General features: G+C 32.8%; 1 protein-coding gene across 1 annotated transcript in view; it reads right to left on the bottom strand.

The window, feature by feature from the left end:
• Positions 1 to 21286, bottom strand: part of LOC134717711 (methionyl-tRNA formyltransferase, mitochondrial-like) — a 33726-nt gene that overhangs the window by 6877 nt on the left and 5563 nt on the right. The window contains exons 4-10 of the mRNA XM_063580203.1: positions 20523 to 20665; positions 20012 to 20134; positions 18794 to 18896; positions 12040 to 12115; positions 9443 to 9534; positions 8591 to 8663; positions 6203 to 6303 (exon numbers count right to left, since the gene is read on the bottom strand). Coding sequence (XP_063436273.1) covers positions 6203 to 6303; positions 8591 to 8663; positions 9443 to 9534; positions 12040 to 12115; positions 18794 to 18896; positions 20012 to 20134; positions 20523 to 20665 — 711 coding nt within the window. The remainder of the gene's footprint in view (positions 1 to 6202; positions 6304 to 8590; positions 8664 to 9442; positions 9535 to 12039; positions 12116 to 18793; positions 18897 to 20011; positions 20135 to 20522; positions 20666 to 21286) is intronic.

Below are 21286 nucleotides of genomic sequence, written 5' to 3'. Positions count from 1 at the left end.
GACGACGACGACGACGACGACGACGACGACGACGACGACGACGCCAACGTGATAGCAATATACGACGAAAATTTTTTCAAAATTTGCGGTCGTATAAAAATGTAATCGAGAAACATCACCCGTTGAGATGCTGAGTTATATCCGGGAAGAATGATTTAAAAGGGATGGCGAAGTTAACTGTTATAGAAATTAAGGTGGAAAAAAACAAAAAACATATTAATGTATGCTCACATTTATTTACCATAAAGTAAACTACAAAAAAAAAAAAAAAAAAAAAAAAAAAAATATTTGTGTCGAAATTTTAGTGAGGCAATTGCCTCACTTGCCTCAATGGTAGTTACGGCCTTGAATTATTGGGGAGCCATTTTACTATTTATTCTATTTTTAAGATATCTCTAATAATATGAACAATATTTTATATTATTAATTAACTGGAGCTTATTTGACTAAATACGAGTAAAACTGCCAAATCGATAATTTTGTCCTATAAGGCCAATACGGATTTTTCCGTATTGGCCCGGGTTTAGCAAGCCCAATATTAGCATATTCGATTAGCTCTAGACTAATCGGTTGAAATCCGGATAACTCTAGAGTACTACGGCTAGTGTCGTCTGACAGGAGAAAATGACAACAAAACGATGGAGCAATAGCTCTATACAAAATATAGATCATGCGATGGATGCGTTAGTTGAAGACTATTTTCACTACGACGCTTTATCTAATAGGGAGGCAGAGTACATCAAGAGAAATCTCGCGGATGTCAATGGGGAAGGAAATTTGATTCTGGAAGAAGTTGATTCAGCGAATTTCAACTTCCCAAATGAAATTCTGCAGGACATTGAAAATGCACAGAATCATGAGATTGACGAATCAGACAAAGAAAATAGCTCGAGTAGCAAGAGGTTTCGCTCTGTCACTGATGAAGACACTGACTCTTTTCTAGCTTTAAGTGTTAACAAGAACACAAAAACTAAAACAAAGAGTGACTTGAAAGTGATGCTGGATTTTTTCATATCTGTTGGAGAAATGCGTGATTCAGTGGAAATACCTGCCAAAGACTTGGACAGTCTGTTATCAAGATTTTTTCTTGGAGTCCTGAAGAAAAATGGTGACGAATATGAGCCTGACTCTTTATCCTCTATGTTCAACAGCTTGGATAGACATTTGAAGGACTCAAAAAGTAGTATAAGGTACGATTATTTTCATGTAGATTATTTGATATCTGTGAGACATGTAACTCCCTTGTCTTGATATAGCATGATAGCCTTTGCATTATTCTGTCAAGCATTATGACTCGAATATTCAGTGCCAATATTTTAATTTTAGCCTTGTGTCATTTTTTTTGGTAAAAACTATATATATCATCTGGGTCAATGTGGTTTTGATGATCTTAAGCTTGTGTACAATGAATATTCCTTGGTTTCTCTTTGCTATAAGTATAAAACATGTACATACAAAAATTACATGTCAGATATTATGCATATCTTTTCTTTAATGTTTCAGTATTAAAAAGGATCCCGAGTTCAACCACACAAGACGGGTATTAGAAGCGAAGCGAAAGGCATTAAAGTCATTGGGCAAGGGCAGTAAGCCAAACAGAGCTGAACCTTTGACGACTGAGGAAATCCAAATCTTGAGGGAGAAAGGCGTTATTGGAACACGTAAGTTTAAAAAAAATGTTGTATTCCAGCGTGTCAGTCAGTAACTTTTAATTAAACATTTTTCTAACCTTGTGGCAAACAAATTATTTTATTTCCTTGTCGCCCTCTATCCATCCCTGATTATTAAATGGTTGTTCTAATAAAAAATGTTTAAAATACACATAAGGTCTTGAACAATGAGAGTGTCTCCAGAGGTCTTTTGCATTTTGATACAGTATTTGTCCTTTAAATACTATTTTAAGTTGGATATTTACATTAAGATACATGTATTTTAGTTAAGTTCTTTTTTTTTCTTTTTCCAGAAAACCCTGATGCATTACTGAATGCTGTGTTTTTAAATAATGCAACATACTTTGGTCTATGAGGTCGACAAGACCATGTTAACATGACACGGGGAGATGTCAAGTTAAAAGCTACATCTGATGGAAAGGAGTATTTGGAATTTATTGGTGAGATTATGTTATGATTTCCATCATTTAAATAGTTGATATTTTAAATCTTTTAGAAATCACAGAATATATACTTCTGTGGATAATGGATGTACATGTACAACAGTCCTGACAAAAGTTGGTAATTTGTGCTTTTAAGGATATTAACCATTGTTTTATATTTATCAAAACAAATCTTATTTACTATGCAATACATGTTTTTTGTTATATAAAAGTGAAAGTTTTGTACAGACAGGAAGGATAATTCTTCTTTAAATATTGACATAAGCATACTTTTTTCAGAAAGAAGCACCAAAACCCGTAGTGGAGCAAAAAGCAGGGATTTCCGGGATATTACGCCAAAGATTTTCGGGGAAGGAGGAAGTAATTGCCCTATTCATGTTTACAAGGAATACAAATGGCATAGACCTCAAGACACATTAACTGATGAACATAGATTTTATTTGAGGCCTTTAGATAATAAACATGAGGAAATATGGTACACTCGCCAAACCATAGGCAAAGATAAATTAGGTAAAATGGTAAAAAATATGGCAGAAAAAGGAGATCTTCAAGGAAGAAAGGTTAATCATTCGGGAGGTAAAACTTTTGCTACCACACTACTTCAAAATGGTAGACCTGCCAATGAAGTTGCTCAATTAGGAGGCTGGAAAGGCATTAGTACCTTAACTCATTATTCAGTACCGTCTATTGAACAACAGCAACAAGCTTCTCACACAATATCTAAGGTCATGTTGCCGAACTCAGATTTACAGACGACATCAGATTCAGAGGAACCTTGTGAACTTTCAAACTCAAATACATTAGTTCATAATAATTTAAATGCAAATGTATCAAATACAAATAATCAAACTGCTAACAAACATGACAACCCAATGGCCATGTTTGCAGGTGCAACTATAACAGGTGGTGTTTTCAATATTAACATATACTCAGGGGAAAGAAAGAATACTATAAACTGCAGCCAAGAGCTTTAATCTGAAAACTAGATAAAAGCATGTTTTTTACTTGTTGTGTTTATTTACTGTTGATTATTTAAGAAAATTGTTACTATTTTATTGTTTTGATTAAAATCCTCAATTTTCATTGATACATATTCAAATCACTACTATTGAAGTCCTGAATGTCAGATTTTCACACTATTTTCAATCTTCATATTGGGCCGGCTAGAGTTCATATTGGACTGGTTAATTAATAAAGGTATCATTGCGTAACAATTTTCATATTGGCTTAGTTATAGGTCCTCGGGCAGCCATATTGGCCTTCGGCTTCGCCTCAGGCCAATATGGTACCCTCAGGCCTATAACTAAGCCAATATGAAAATTGTTACGCAATAATACCATATTATATATAAGGTATCTTGTATTATCTTGTTTTTAAAAGATACTGACTACTGTGAATATCTTCATTTTCGTGGGTATTAATTTTTCAATAATTGCGGAAAACTTTCCTTTTTCATGAATATGGACCATAATTTGGTATTCGGCCTTTTGTTTCTTTTTGTATCCTTTTTTATAAGTTCTTAAATTTTAACTTTTATTTAGTGGGTTGTGTTGGTGTTAGAATAGTATGAATGGAACAATTGAGTTTTTCGAGAAAAAATTAATACATTTTGATTCACCGTTTACGTGACATGAAACCAAACAGGAAACCAATCTTTATTTTCTTTATTTTGCACAATATAATTCAAAAGGCATAAATAAACACCATTACTAGTGTTACTTGCTTCATGTTAATATTTAAAATCTATTTTCAATGTTATATTAAAGTTTTTTTTAAACCTGACAGGAAACCATAAGAAACCGAAAGCATTTTTTTAGTTTTATTTTATTGCAAAATCTGCTTAAAATAATCTGAACAGTATACTTTTTCTTAAAATCCATCGTAAATGTAACAGTATTATAAAACTCCTAAATATGTGCTTGTTTTGAAAACAATTAGTACAATTCATTCAGAATTTTCCATATTTTCTCCATTGATACAGGATACCATAATCGTTGAATCATGATGTTTAAGCAAAAAAAATGTTTTTATATTTGGTTTTGATTTTCCAGTTAATATATACAATTTATTCCAAATCATTGGCAATGTAACATTCTTTAAATCCAGTAAAGAAAAATCCTTCAACTTGGAATTAAAATCTTTAAAATAGACACAATGTGATACTTGTGACCTGTACACCATCTACAGGGTTTCCACATTTTAACCTACTTTAGTGGGCTAAAATCAATAAAGTACTTCCTTTCAAGTCATGCATGCTAAAAGTTTACCTCTCCTTTGACAAATTTATTGCGTTTCTAATAAGTGTTTGCAGAACATGAATAAAAAATATTAATTAAAAACTGTGACAGGATTCCAACTTTGTACATTCCAAGTGTAACGGTATATTAACATGTATTTTTTATTAAATTATATTTATTCACCTAAAATATCCAGTAATATTTACTGCTGAAGTTAAATCAATCCAACGAGCATTGGTACAATGATAAGAGACGTAATTTCGATTGATTTTTCCAAGGACTCTTCACGTCATTATCGGGAAACGAAGTGTGTTCTAACGTCTGTCAAATATGAAATCGATTTTGTCAAGTCATTGGACATTTATTTTCACACAGGATCGTATGTAACATTATGCACATAGGAAAAATAACAGACCACCGGCGCAATCTCTTTGACAATTGTATTTTCCCCTTTTAAACAAGACGAAACAAGTCTACAGATTATGTTTGCTAACATCCCGTTGGAAACAAAAACAATGTTTAGACCTAGTATTTCGTACATCCGGCGGTAATGGCGTGATCACATGTTAGTCACATGTTTCACGTATGACCGGAAATGGTTAGAACTTAAGGACAAAAACAATTTTAATAAATAACTGGACTTCTGTTTAGTGTGAAATGTAACGCATAACGGCAACGTAATTTTCTTACTTAATTATTACGAAGATCAAAACAAGACTGTAAATCATCTCGGATTTACCTGTTTGAACATCTCGCGAGAGTTCATATTTGCATATTGTTTTTAAGAATTCTATTACAACAAAGCAGATTACATCATCTAAAAATTGCGTTATGAAATCGGACACAAAAATCACGCCACTGTTCTTACATCTGCTACATAAATACTTATAGTTCTCGGCATTTTCTTCTCACTATTCTTATTGGTCGATGTTCTTTGTTATTTGAAAGCAAAAGTTACGAATTTGCCGGTGACGATTATCTATAAATCAGTCAGCGTTATGCTCTTCGGAAGCAATAAATAACGCGAGAAACGACACAAAAATACGGTTGTAGAATCTTTGAAATTCTTATATTTTAATTTTTTTTCTAGGGAAGTGTAGCATACACTTGTATGTTGATAAAGATAATAGCATCTTTAGATGTAGTTGCAACTTTTCTTACAGTAATTCACATTTTATCACTTTTCTATAGTTATAGGAAACGGAGCCCAATAGCAAATTATGGTCCATATGTGATTTCTTGGCTTAGCCACGCTCTGCCTACAACCTGATACAAAATTTGTAATTTGTTGAACATTTAAATTTGTGGTTCACCTGTACCCTCGAAAACTGAAATTTGGTATCAAACGATTAATAATGAATAAACTCATCATAGATACCAGGACTAAATTTTGTATACATGCCAGACACACGTTTCTTCTACAAAAGACTAATCAGTGGAGCTTGAATCCGAACAAGTTAAAAAGGCCAAATTTATTGTATCTTATAAACTTTATGAGACACCATTTTAAGACATCTTGAAGTTTATAGAATAAATAGCCAAACAGTTCAGAATAAATATCATCGAAATAACTCTGAGCATTGATAAAATGTAGAGGTGATTGTCATGGGGGTCTCATTGGGGGGTTCCGATCCCGGATCCCGCTTACTGTTTCGTCAGATTCCCGTATCCCGCTTACACTATATGCGTAAGCAATTCTAATTTTTTTGTCATTTCCCTGATCCTGTTAGACCTCATTTCCTGTTTTCAAGACACAATAATTTGACTTTCACGTGTCACGCTTACAAAAAATCGGCAATCCCATGTCACGCTTAGACAGCAATGAGACCCACACCATAGTGATATAACCTACCTTACATTTGATCCAACAAATCTTACTGTTTTTCCCATAACATGGTGTTCCTGGGGGCAGATTGAGGTGTGTGTTGCCGTAGTGATACAATATACTTTCATCTGCAATGAAATAAAATCTCTATATAAACCAATGTTCCAAGCATCAGAGTACTAGTATACATTTTAGTTAAGGGGCCAGCTGATTCCTGGTGTGGTATTTTTTACCAGCTTTAAAACGGGTCGGGTTGATGTTTTTTTGACACATTCCCATGTTCCATTTTCAATTTTATTCTGTTAGATTGGAATATATAATATAAGTGGAAAAATATAAAGCTGTCAAGAAAGAGGGTCTGGATAGGGTTCAAACAATAGAGAATAACGGGCCCAGAGAAGGAAAAATGGTCCAAAAAAAAAAAGAGAAAAGAATACTAGTAGATTAAAATAGGCATAAAATTAAAGAAAAGAGATCAATGCCAGGCAAACCATATAAATAAAGAATAATCATTTAAATAATGAGGAGTACTGAAATAAAGGTCCCCTCCATACCTAGGCCTTATAATGAATCAAATATAATTATTTTTAGAAAAATATGTGAATGACATAAACTTTCAATTCAATTCTAATAGAAGAGAGACAACTCTTGCATTTTCTATGGATTCTGATGATTTGTCAAAGATAGAAAAGATATTTCTTAATGAATAAACAAGATAAAAACAAGAGTGCACACGCTGAAACTCGTCTTCTTTACTAATATTTGATATTATGTTACAAGTCCTTAATATAGAGCTTTATTACAACTGTCACATTTAAAGGTACGTACTTACCAAATATAGTTATCCTATTACTTATAATAAGAGAGAATTTAACATACAAAAAATCTGAACTTTTTTTTAAATAGTCACTGAACCATGAAAAAGAGGTCAAGGACATTGGACATTTGACTAACGGAAACTTTGCATATCACTAACATGAGGCATATATATACAAAGTATGAAGCATTCAGGTCTCCAACATTCTAAAATATACAGCTTTTAAGAATTTAACTAACGCCGCCGTAGGATCACTATGATCCTTTTGTCGAGCTTTTATATTTCTGCAACAAAAGTTGCAGGCTCAACAAAAACTTTGACCTTATGAACACATTTATACCATCCCTTAAAATAATGAGAGAGGTTCTAGGATTTCATATTTTCATGTAAACGCTTTGGTGTTTGTGTTTAAATGATAACATATAATATTTGTAAGAATATCTGATGTAAATCTTTGGTAAAACCTCCTATATTCTTTTTTTTCTCCTCTTTTAAAACAACAAAGGAGTAGGTCCAGTAAGGACCTATTTTGGCCTCAAATTTCAGTTCCATCGGACGAAAGATTTTGACCACTTTTTAAACACTTAAGTGTCTATTTCATATGATTCAATTAATTTGTGTGAAAGATTTTAACTTATCCAGTCATTAAAAAACGATCTTATTCAAGCTCAAATATGAAAAATCTACCAAAGATGCAAAAAAAATGTCACTTTTCAGATGGTTTTTGTCAAAAACAAAAGTGGCTGCATCTGTGTTCATCCTCAATCTTTATATATGTTATGTATTATCATCAAATACAACTTCCATTTCAATATTTTGGATGAACACGAATGCGTCCACTTTCGTTTTACAAGGAAACCGTCTAAAATTTAAGTAAAATGCTGGAATTGTTAAGATTTCAGTAATTTAGCCTGACTTAATGGTGCTAGTACTCAATATATGTGCATTGTATTGTCAAAAACAGCCCATATTTATGTAGCAGAACCATTCTACTATCCAATAAATAACTAAAAGTTTACATTTTAACAATTTTGTAAAACTGCTATATTTTGGGGCCAAAAACGGGTATTACTGGACCTACTCCTTTCAATTATTCAAAACACAAGCCTTCATATTCAAACCATCAAGTGTGAGGAAATATAAAATCTCTTTATTCTCTATGGTATAATCAATAGTTCTGGAGAAAACTATTTTATCACCAGTGTCATGCTATTTTTTTTTGCTGATGAAAATTTTCTATCTATTTTGTTGTTTCCTTTAATGTGTATTTATCGTTATATGTGAATATGGGAGGGTAGGAAGGGACCTTCAAAATATCCCTACAACCATGACAACCAAGAACCATTTTTTTAGATAATTTTGCATAATGGTAAGAGACGAAAACTGACAAAGATTCATGACCCACATTTAATGATTACACTTTCCTTCCTACCCTCCCACACATATTTTAATGGAATAACCCTAACACAATATAGCCTGTAAAAGTTTATAAAAGGGGGAGGGGTTCCAGGGGTTTTTGGGGCCGATCAATGCATTTGAATGGGAGAATGTAGCTGGAACCCCTCTTTTTAAAATGTCTGGATCCGCGCCTGATTTACCTGTCTCATCTGTCACAGGAACCATACTTTTTAACTTGACAAGAACTTTACCATAATGACTCTTCAGTGGAAACTACAAAATAATTGTACACTTACAATAAAATTGAGAATGGAAATGGGGAATGTGTCATAGAGACAACAACCTGACCATAGAAAAAACAACAGCAGAAGGTCATCAACAGGTCATCAATATAGCAAGAAATTCCCGCAACCGGAGGTGTCCGTCAGCTGGCCCCTAAACAAATATATATACTAGTTCAGTGATAATGAAATTCATACTAATTTCTTGTTCTCAATTTTCTATAAAAGACACTGGATTCATAACTATATGTGTCAATGTAAAAGTTGAATAAAGCATATACATGTAATTATATTTTTGAAATAATATTCAATAGACTCTATGATAGAAAACATTACAGTGTAAGAGTATAAATGTAATGAAATGTTAAATTCTTTCTTAAACAGATTTAATCTGGAAAATTTGTCATGTTTGTATGAAATAAGTATGAAATTGAATATTTTCTAAATAATTCAATTTTGGATGCAACGTGTCTTCTGATTGGCTGACATTATTTTGTTATGAGCCCATAGACATAATGTGACTGTGACGTCATCAACGTCTTTTCATGTTTTTTTACGGTTCAATATGGAATTTAGAATTAAATTAAAAGAAATGACTGAATTATTTTTTCTGTCTATTCGAAATAACATAAAAAAAAATGAAAGTTATTTCTTCATAGACAGAAAAAATATTACAGTCATTTCTTAAATGGAATAGGCATGTCATGAACAATTTAAAGGCATAAGCTTCATTGGGAATAGTATATAAAAATTTGGGCACTTAACACTTACATCTTCATGTAAAGCTCTGTATTGTCTATTAATACTCTCTCTAGTCTGGTTTTCCCAGTCTATATAGGTCATCTCTGGTTTTGTTTTGTTTGCTGAAATGTAATCAAGATAATCCTATATTTTATCAGTAAAATCGTTAAAAAAACATATATTCTGGTTTAAGGTGGTACCTAACACTACAGGGAGATAACTCTGTAAAGTCAGTTAAAGGTTTTAATTACTTTGTGTTGTAAAGAGAATAATAAGCTTCTCAGTGATAAAAAGGTGTTTGTCAAATTGCTATATAACTGTTCCGGACCATATGAGTATTTGGACCATACGCGTATGGTCATGACCATATGCGTATACTCATATGGTCGGACCATATGAGAATGATACTCGTTTGGTTATTAACGGGCCGGACCATATGAGTATTTGGACCATATACTGTGAAGGTACTTTAATTCGTGGGTATCAATTTTCGTGGTTTGAGCAATATTTACATGTTCGTGGGTTTTTGAATTCGTGGATTTTAGTTTTCTAAAAAAAAATTAAAAAATTAAATCCTTTTAAAAGAAACGTTTACAAATAGTTTAGATTAAAGGAAATTGCAAAGTAAACATTGACCTGTGTAAATGTAGTGATAACACTAATTAACCCATGATAAAGTGATCAACAGATTAAAGACCATCAAAGGTGTTAATTAGGCCATAAACATGTCACCTAAAGAAAACAGTAGCATAAACAAATGCACTAAATGTATCTTGCATTGTCAAATAATTCTTATCAAAATCAAGCTCAGCATGAAATTTTTATTTCCCGTATGTACGAGAACTATGAAGATATAAAATGAACACTTTATCATATAAACATATCAACACAGGAAATCTTGACTTTCATCGATCAAAAATATTTTAGGAGAATTATAAGAGCAAAAGTTGTACAGTTTAGGTTATAAAAGATTAAATGGGTATAATCCTGCATGCGGTTGTAGTTCTGTGACTGTTATTAAAGTATTTTCAGATTTCAGATTCTATATATTCTCTAGATCATATCAGTAGTCAAACCTACCGATGGGGATCTTTGCATGTCTTGATTTGGACAATGGTTGTTTTATTTCGTTGGACACTTAAATTCGTGGATAAAGCCATCCACGAAAACCACGAAAATTGGTACCCCACGAATAAAAGTACTTTCACAGTAGATATTTGTTTTTCAATAATATGCATTAGAAAACTTTATAAAAAACAGTGATTTCTACATGCAATTGTATTATTTACATTTCAAATAGCATTAAATAATTATGCCAAAGCTACTTTTCATTGCTAATGGTATTCTTGCTTGTATGCGTAGGGTGACATTTACTTCCATACAGTACCATAGCTTTTCTTGGGTCCTTGGTCATTCCGATGTGGGTACAATGTTTTTAAAAAGCTCTAGATCTCCAATATTGTAACAAGACTGAAGTGCATCATATCACCAGACAACTTAGAAAATTAAACTAGGTTCCTTGCCGGTTACGTCATTAATTTTTTAACAACAAAAACATGTATTAGCATAAAAATTCTGAATATTGCACTGCTAAATAAAGGCTTATTATATAAAGTTTCAAAAGTAAGCAAATTATTACACTCTTTATCCTGTCGACTTTTACGTCAGTTTATACATGTTATAGTAAAACAATTGATTTCTTGTGTAACAGTTCATTAAGATATTTTTTGGAAGTTATCTTCCCAGGTCAAAAATTTGGCCATTCACTCGTAATAACACATCGAAAAATGAAAAAAAAAAATGTGTTTACTGTAGTTTTGACTCGTGATGAAATTTACTGTCTGAAACTGCTTATTTCATTTTGTTAATCTTGCTATTTTTAATTTATTTTATAGATCTATAATAAAATTACCTTTGGAAGGGTCTTTTTCATGACGTGACAACTAGAAGTAAATCTGTTAATTACCCCGACCATACGCGTACGGTCAAACCATATGCGTATGGTCGGACCATATGAGTATATACCCATATGGTCATGACCATACGCGTATGGTCCAAATACTCATATGGTCCGGAACATAACCAGAGTTTCTGATTAAACAGTTGGTTAAATTTTTTTGAAACTTTTATATTTTTGTCAAAGGGTCAAAGCAAATACTTTGTCAAAATTTTAAGAAAATTAAACGAGCCAAATTAATTTTAGTTAAAGTGTTAGGTACCACCTTAAATACACACTGATTCATATTTTCTAATCAGCAAGCATAGAAAATCTTCATAACTTTGAAAACTGTTTATGAGTGTTTATATAATTACTAAGTTTTTCAATTAAGATTAAGAATGGAAACGGGAATATGTCAAAGAGACAACAACCCAACCAAAGACCAGTCAACAGCAAAAGGCCACTGTATTAAAGCCATTAAGAATGTCCACTAGTCTTATTTTTTTACTTTAAGTCAGATATTCGGAATCCTAAATAGTTTTATAAATTTTGCCTGCTAACCCTCACTTTTCTTTTCATAATTTTCTTTTACATCGTTTAAAAAGTCAGGGAGTAGCAAACATCCTTAACATTGAATAATGAGTGTAATTTAAATCAATTGACAATTTTCATTTTTAATCTTACTAACCATAGGTAACTTCTTGTTCAGTCTGAGGAACTTCTTGTCTCTCAAGGGTTGATAGATTGAATAAACACTTTAATAACTGGAATAGAAAACTGTTTAATAATACATTGTGGATAACACAGTTAATTGTATTATACTAATAATTGTTGAGATGGACGATGTTTCTGTGAAGTCATAGTTTAATTTTGATTACTTCAATTCAATTCTAAATTCACGAAAGTCTTCATGCATACACTCTTCCATTGTGACTTGGAGATCGAAAATAAAATGCCACACATTCATCATATTTATGACAAAAAGGTACATTGTCTTAATTAAATTACCTGGCTAGTAATAAAGTTTAACACCTTTGAAGTCTTATCCACAATAATTGATTGTAATGACATGATTAACCTTGTTACCTAGGGGCAATCACCAGGTGTCATATATGGACCATAATTTGCTATTGGGCTCCGTTTCCTATAACTATAGAAAAGTGATAAAATGTGAATTACTGTAAGAAAAGTTGCAACTACATCTAAAGATGCCATGATTTTTATCAACATACAAGTGTATGCTACACTTCCCTAGAAAAAAAATTAAAATATACGAATTTCAAAGATTCTACAACCGTATTTTTGTTTCGTTTCTCGCGTTATTTATTGCTTCCGAAGAGGATAACGCTGACTGATTTATAGATAATCGTCACCGGCAAATTCGTAACTTTTGCTTTCAAATAACAAAGAACATCGACCAATAAGAATAGTGAGAAGAAAATGCCGAGAACTATAAGTATTTATGTAGCAGATGTAAGAAGAGTGGCATGATTTTTGTGTCCGATTTCATAACGCAATTTTTAGATGATGTAATCTGCTTTGTTGTAATAGAATTCTTAAAAACAATATGCAAATATGAACTCTCGCGAGATGTTCAAACAGGTAAATCCAAGATGATTTACATTCTTGTTTTGATCTTCGTAATAATTAAGTAAGAAAATTACGTTGCCGTTATGCGTTACATTTCACACGAAACAGAAGTCCAGTTATTTATTAAAATTGTTTTTGTCCTTAAGTTCTAACCATTTCCGGTCATACGTGAAACATGTGACTAACATGTGATCACGCCATTACAGCTGGATGTACAACATACTAGGTCTAAACATTGTTTTTGTTTCCAACAGGATGTTAGCAAACATAATCTGTAGACTTGTTTCGTCTTGTTTAAAAGGGGAAAATACAATTGTCAAAGAGATTGCGCCGGTGGTCTGTTATTTTTCCTATGTGCATAATGTTACATACGATCCTGTGTGAAAATAAATGCCCAATGACTTGACAAAATCGATTTCATATTTGACAGACGTTAGAACACACTTCATTTCCCAATAATGACGTGAAGAGTCCTTGGAAAAATCAATCGAAATTACGTCTCTTTTCATTGTACCAATGGTCGTTGGATTGATTTAACTTCAGCAGTAAATATTACTGGATATTTTAGGTGAATAGATATAATTTAATAAAAAATACATGTTAATATACTGTTACACTTGGAATGTACAAAGTTGGAATCCTGTCACAGTTTTTAATTAATATTTTTTATTCATGTTCTGCAAACACTTATCAGAAACGCAATAAATTTGTCAAACGAGAAGTAAACTTTTAGCATGCATGACTTGAAAGGAAGTACTTTATTGATTTTAGCCCACTAAAGTAGGTTGAAATGTGGAAACCCTGAAGATGGTGTACAGGTCACAAGTATCACATTGTGTCTATTTTAAAGATTTTAATTCCAAGTTAAAGGATTTTTCTTTACTGGATTTAAAGAATGTTACATTGCCAATGATTTGGAATAAATTGTATATATTAACTGGAAAATCAAAACCAAATATAAATACATTTTTTTTGCTTAAACATCATGATTCAACGATTATGGTATCCTGTATCAATGGAGAAAATATGGAAAATTCTGAATAAATTGTACTAATTGTTTTCAAAACAAGCACATATTTAGGAGTTTTATAATACTGTTACTTTTAAGATGGATTTTAAGAAAAAGTATACTGTTCAGATTATTTTAAGCAGATTTTGCAATAAAATAAAACTAAAAAATGCTTTCGGTTTCTTATGGTTTCCTGTCAGGTTTAAAAATCAAAGTGCTGGATAGCACCTGTGGAAAGTTTGTAACGGTAGATTGTAATATTTCAAATAGATAGTATGTAGATTGCATGGTTAACTTTTTTTTCCTACTTAAAAAAGAAAAAAACTTTATCAAGAAATGATTGTAACAGGATGCTGCTACAAAGTCTCCCAAACAAAGCTCTCAAAATTAGTCATTCCCACGGGTCGCCTGACATTAAGCAAAGTCCAATACAAATTGGTCTGGTCTAGTAAAGTGATATTCATGATTTGGGGGTGGGGATCTAGACAGTTTACAAGTTCTCAAACAGGCAGGAGGTAGGATAAGAGTGGCCCTATGGGACTAGCCTTTTATTTCATCTGATTTGTTTTATTATTCCGTACAAGAATGTATGTTGTTTCAGTGTGGGGATTTCAAAAGTTTTCAAGTTTTCGAAAAGGGGGTGGATCTTGACTGTTTACAAGTTCTCAAAACAGGATGGGGTGGGGTTACACCAAGGGACATAATTATATTTCAATTTATTCGTTTTATTGTCCAATACAAGAATATTTATGATTAAGGGTTGGGGATCTCAACCGTTTACAAGTTCTCAAACATGAGGGGTTGGGGATGACTCTGAGGTACTCCCACTATATTTCATTGGTTTTGTTTTGTTGCCCCATAAAATAGAATATATATGGTTTAGGGGTGATCATCTCGACCGTATAAGTTTTCAAAAAGAAGTTTGTTGGGTCACCCCTGTGGACTTCTTCTATATTTCAATTTGATTTATTATATTTTCTCATACAAAAATATATATGGTTTGTGGGTGGGGATCTCAGCCGTTTACAAGTTCTCAAACAACAAGGGGATGGGAGTGACCCCTAGGGACTCGCCTTCTTTTGAATTTGATTTGTTTTATTGTCCAGTACAAGAATATATGGTTAAGGGGTGGGGATCTTGACCATTTTCAAGTTGTCAAACAACAGGGGGTGGGGCTGACTCAAAGGGACTCCCACTTTATTTCATTGAATTTGTTTTGTTGCCCTATACAAAAATAGATATGGTTTAGGGGTGGGGATCTCGACCGTTTACAAGTTTTCAGATATGAGGGGTGGGGCTGACCCAAAGGGACTCCCACTTTATTTCATTTGATTTGTTTAGTTGCCCTATACAAAAATATATATGGTTTAGGGGTGGGGATCTCAACCGTTTACAAGTTCTCAGACATGAGGGAGTGGGGCTGACCCAAAGGGACTCCCACTTTATTTCATTGAATTTTTTTTTTTGCCCTATACAAAAATATATATGGTTTAGGCATGGGGATCTCGACCGTTTACAAGTTCTCAGACATAAGGGGGTGGGGCTGACCCAAAGGGACACCCACTTTATTCAATTTGATTTGTTTTGTTGCCCTATACACAAATATATATGGTTTAGGGGTGGGGATCTCGACAGTTTACAAGTTCTCAGACATGAGGGGGTGGGGCTGACCCAAAGGGACTCCCACTTTATTTCATTGAATTTGTTTTGTTGCCCTATACAAAAATATATATGGTTTAGGGTTGGGGATCTCAACCGTTTACAAGTTCTCAAACATGAGGGGGTGGGGCTGACCCAAAGGGACTCCCACTTTATTTCATTGAATTTTTTTTGTTGCCCTATACAAAAATATATATGGTTTAGGGGTTGGGATCTCGACAGTTTACAAGTTCTCAGACATGAGGGGGTGGGGCTGACCCAAAGGGACTCCCACTTTATTTCATTGAATTTGTGTTGTTACAATAATATATATGGTATATGGGTAGAGATCTCAACTGTTAATAAGTTCTCAACAAACCAGGGGGTAAGAGTGACCCCAGGGGACTCGCCTTTTATTTCATTTGATTTGTTTTATTGTAACGTACTAGTATAAAGAACATATAATGTTTAGGAGTTGGGATCTGACTGTTTTAAGTATTCAAACATGAGGGGTTAGGTGGGGTGACATCATTGACTCAACCTGAAATTTAATTAATTTTATTTGTTTTATGGTCCTGTGATCATTACTGAAAACCATGTGTGTCTGTCACTTACTGTTTTCTTCAAGTTTATAATTTATTATTGTTATTGAAAATTTAAAAAAAAATCCCTTAGGGTTCTTTAGTAAATTCCTCCCTCCTGTCTAGTGTTGGCCCCTCAAAATACAACTAAATAGACCCCAAGGAGAAAAATAATAAGAACTGAGCAAAAACTTTGTTTAGGAGTCTTAATAGCAATTAGTATAATTACGATTTTTGTTATAGTCCGATTTCTAATGCCGAATATGTAAAAGGCCGAGTTTATTATAGTCCGAGTTTGTTGTGGGCCGAGATCAGATGAGATACCATGATACTTCCGATATTCTCGGGCTTTTACATATTGAATAGAAATTTGTAAAAATCGTAGTATAAAGCGACGAAAAATGTTTATCCATGAAATATTAATTTTCTCTTCAACCGGAGGAAGGTAGGAAACCTTTGAAACCGGGATTGTAGTACTCCCGTTTGGAGGCACACATATATTGATCTGACGCATGTCTGAAGAATACCGATAAAATCATAACGTAGAAACTGCTGTCTCGTGTGTGTATTGATTTTACTTTCCGCGTAGCGCAGATCCGCGAAGTAGTGTTTGTTCGTCTTTCAAATGAAGTTGAATTATTTGATTTATCGATGAAAATTCAGTACATTTATTATTCAAGCTGTATGCTATTAAAATAGAAAAGAGCTCAAAATTTCAAAAGCATCTTTCTATTATTAGTTTTCAAACATAAGTACTACATTATTTAGAAGTAGGACACACTTCCTAAAGTAAGTTAGGCTGTCTCCTTTCCGGTTAGGCCGATGCCTTAAGAAAGTTTATTGCTATAGCAAGCTATAGCAAACTTTCCAAAAACTTTAATATAACATTGAAAATAGATTTTAAATATTAACATGAAGCAAGTAACACTAGTAATGGTGTTTATTTATGCCTTTTGAATTATATTGTGCAAAATAAAGAAAATAAAGATTGGTTTCCTGTTTGGTTTCATGTCACGTAAACAGTGAATCAAAATGTATTAATTTTTTCTCGAAAAACTCAATTGTTCCATTCATACTATTCTAACACCAACACAACCCACTTAATAAAAGTTAAAATTTTAGAACTTATAAAAAAGGATACAAAAAGAAACCAAAGGCCGAATACCAAATTATGGTCCATATATGTAATTTAACTTCTGATAAGAAATCAATGAAACAAAAGGCAATTTTACCAAAACGGCACAAGGGTTTTTCGGAAAACGGCGTCAGGGCAGACGGGCACGGCTTAGGGCATCCAGGGCGCAGCGCCCTTCTATTTTGGGCTTACGAGACCACTGGTATGAAAAAGTGCTTTCCTTTAAATGACTTGATATTTTCAAAAAAACATAAGCCAAGCAATAAAGACTGCAAGACAACTACTGAAGATTCATTATTATTCGTTGAATACAAATTTTTGTGGATTTCGTGGTAACAGACAAACCACGAAATTAAATGTTCAACGAATACCAAATTTTCTTTAGGCTTGTATGCAGATTTCTCCAAAACCCTGAAATAAAATATCCACTAACATATAAGTTTTCCTCAAACCACGAAAATTGATATCCACGAAAATAAATGAATCCCCAGTGAGTGCAATAATTCAAATGAAGTGTCAAAAGAAAGCCGCAATATTGAAAATTTAATTATGCATCCTAATTTCTTCCAAAAATGCTTAAATCATGTAAATTGTCATTGATACCTTTATCTCACGTTTATTTAGAATATTTTCTTCAAGAAGCAACGTAGCAAGAATGACTTACACTGATTCATGCTTTGAAAACATACATGGAATTTACACATAGCCGTCTCTGGTCCATGTTTAACCATAGTCAAGATAACATCTGGTATAAGATTTAAAACAAAAGTAAAGTTTTTGACAATGTTATTTTGAATAAATAAAGAGTCTAAGGCAGATATAAGTACCACTGATGTTGCACACTTCAAATGATACACTGCCGATTTAACAGTTTATGTCAGAACTTCGAATTTGAATCAAACAAAGTTTAATATCTATAAAAAAGAAGATGTGGTATGATTGCCAATGAGACAACTATCCACAAAAGACCAAAATGACACAAACATTAACAACTATAGGTCACCGTACGGCCTTCAACAATGAGCAAAGACCATACAGCATAGTCATGGTTTGTTTCTAATGTCAATCATTTGGATGGCCAACTTGGCAACTGATTACCATAATTACCTTTTGTTTTTTAGTCTTAAGGGATTAAAATCGGAATAATATATATAAAATGTTCCGCTGGCCAAAAAATGTTTTGGAAGCCCTGGTTGAGAGTCGTCTCATTGGCAATCATTCCACATCTTTTATTTCTATTTTATATAATTGATTCAGCAATAGTGTTTACTACTAAACCCACCATTTCACAAACTTTAAGTTTCACTTATTTATACCTGTATGGTCTAGCCAATGGACAACATCGTCACAGGTAAAATAGTGCTAAACAGATTATCATTGGTCATCTCAAATTGATTGCTGTTCTCACTTTCATCGTCCAGGCTCAAGCAAGAAAATCAATCTCGTTGAGATGATGAACGATAATCTATAATTACATATTTAACCTTACCATTTTCCCTCCTATAGGTCCTAACATATTATGTAACTGTCTAGTTGTGCAGTCTGGAGGCACTGGGAACTTTTCTTGTATCAACACAGGTCCAGTGTCAAAACTAAAAATATACAGAAGTGATGGTCTTATATCTTAATGACTTTGGCCTTGAGAGAAAAAGGTAGGGATAACATATCTGTGATGGTCTCTATTAAATTTTATCCACATTTGCCAATTCCTGTCAATTGACCCTGTTATTAGAGATCCCTTTCTTAGTTGTCTCCCTTATGAGGAACATTAATTTTTATTTACAAATTAGAGAGCTAGCTGAAAGAGCAAGTGTACCTGTGCCTAATTTGAGTAATCTTGAAGGTTTTCAAATCTTTTACTTTCATTAATTTGTTATTAAAGTAAATACTTTTGACATCAGAAATTGTTTTTTGTGAAAAATTAGTTGAAACGCCGATACACCACTTTCAATTTGCTTTGCTTTGCATTGGCCAAAGACAATTATGTTCGGTATGAAACCAGTCTACGATTCACAAAGGGAAGTTATTCATTTAAAAAGTGTGTAATAACAGAATCAACTCGGTATGTATGGACTATTTATACAGAACGACTGTAAAACAATGAACATGAAGCTTGATTTGTAAAAAAAGAATATGTTATGACAATTTATTTCATTGTCATTATGTTCAAGAATACTAAAGTATCGGTAAAGAGTAATTGGAATAGCAATAAATCTACATTTGATAATAACACATCACAGAATAAAGTGTCTTTTAAGAAGCTCTGATTTGTGTTTTATTGAAAATTAATTGGCACTCACACCACATCTTCCTATATCTAATTCAATATTATTGGATGGATGGACAGAATGGCAGACAGACCTATATTTATAGACGCCCCTCCTTTTCAAGTGGGTTTTAAGTCAGGAACCTGTCATTCAGTGGTTGTCGTTTGTTTATGTGTTACATATTTGTTTTTTGTTCATTTTTTTACATAAATGAGGCGGTTAGTTTTCTTGTTTGAATTGTTTTACATTGTCTTAGCGGGTCCTTTTGTAGCTGACTATGCGGTATGGGCTTTGCTCATTGTTGAAGGCCGTACGTGACCTGTAGTTGTTAATGTCTGTGTCATTTTGGTCTTTTGTGGATAGTTGTCTCATTGGCAATCATACCACATCTTCTTTTTTTTGTTTATTAATAGCAGCTGCAAAACAAAAGAAGCACTTACTGTTTGGGTCTAATTTCCATTATAGATATCCCTGTCTCTTTGTCTCCGTTTAGTATGGTATGTACCAGTGGTGAGGCTCCCCTCCATCTTGGTAGTAAACTTGGATGAACATTTAATATACCACTGAAATAAAACAACAAATTATTAAATACAACAATTTGATATTATTTTATTTTTTTATATCATTTAAAACAGAAAAAAATATTATTCTATTCATTCAGGCTGTTAATTGGCATATATTTAGCTGATGGAGTATGAAAATAGAATACTTACAGTGTACTTAAAACTCATGATTTGCTGTCTTTGGTTGAAATATTATATCTATTACAGAATTTAGCATTAAAAATATTTTAATTGGGCATATAATAATGATAATAGAGTGAGACTTAAAATGTAAACACACATGTACATCAGCATTCAATTTCATACATTTTTTTCCCATTGTTTGAACCTTCAGCATTTGTCTCATAAAATTTGCTATACCTGTTGCATAAAAAAAGTTTCTACCTACTATGGAAAGCTATTTATAACTTTTTCAGGGATTAAGCTTCCAAATGATACCAATACTCCAACGTCGTATTTACCATCAGGTACAACCAGTGGCCAATTATGAACTACTAATCCTGCTTGCTCAGCATAACGTCTTATAGATTTCTTAAATATGTGAAAAAGTAGAAATTGGGTATCACAAATGTTACTGTTTACGCCTCTTTCCATATTTAATGATGAATTTTTCATAATAAGAACTGGTAGTACCATATCTTTCTTTTTATTATTTTTTTTTAGATGCAGTTTTAAAGCCATTTTGTCTATAAACATGTCTAAGGTTATAGTTGTCTTTTTGACATTCTTTTACATATTGTCATGATTGTATTTATAGTGTGTCATAGATTAAATTGTTCATTCAGTGTACATGGTGTATGTTTACTTCTTTTTGTTAATATTTCATTTTGATTGAGTTAAGCATCAATTGAAATGGTTTGTCTTTTTAAGTTTGATGTTATACTACTGTTTCAGGTTAGGGTGAAGGTTGGCACCTTTTTAAAACATTTAAACCTGTTGCATTTGTTTGCACCTATCCTAAGTCAAGAACCTGTTGTTCAGTGAATGTGGTTTGTTGATGTGGATCATAAGTGTTTCTCAATTCTCGTTTTTTTATATAAAGATTAGACCAATGGTTTTCCTGTTTGAGTTGTATTACACTAGTCATTATGGGGCTTCTGTAGCTTGCTGTTTGGTGTAAGTCAAGGCTCTGTTCTGAAGGCCGTACTTTAA

This window comes from Mytilus trossulus, chromosome 5 (genome assembly GCF_036588685.1).
Source record: "Mytilus trossulus isolate FHL-02 chromosome 5, PNRI_Mtr1.1.1.hap1, whole genome shotgun sequence".
Classification (NCBI taxonomy): Eukaryota; Metazoa; Mollusca; class Bivalvia; order Mytilida; family Mytilidae; genus Mytilus; species Mytilus trossulus.
The sequence above is the reverse complement of the archived record's forward strand: the minus strand, read 5'-3'. Positions and strand labels throughout refer to the sequence as shown.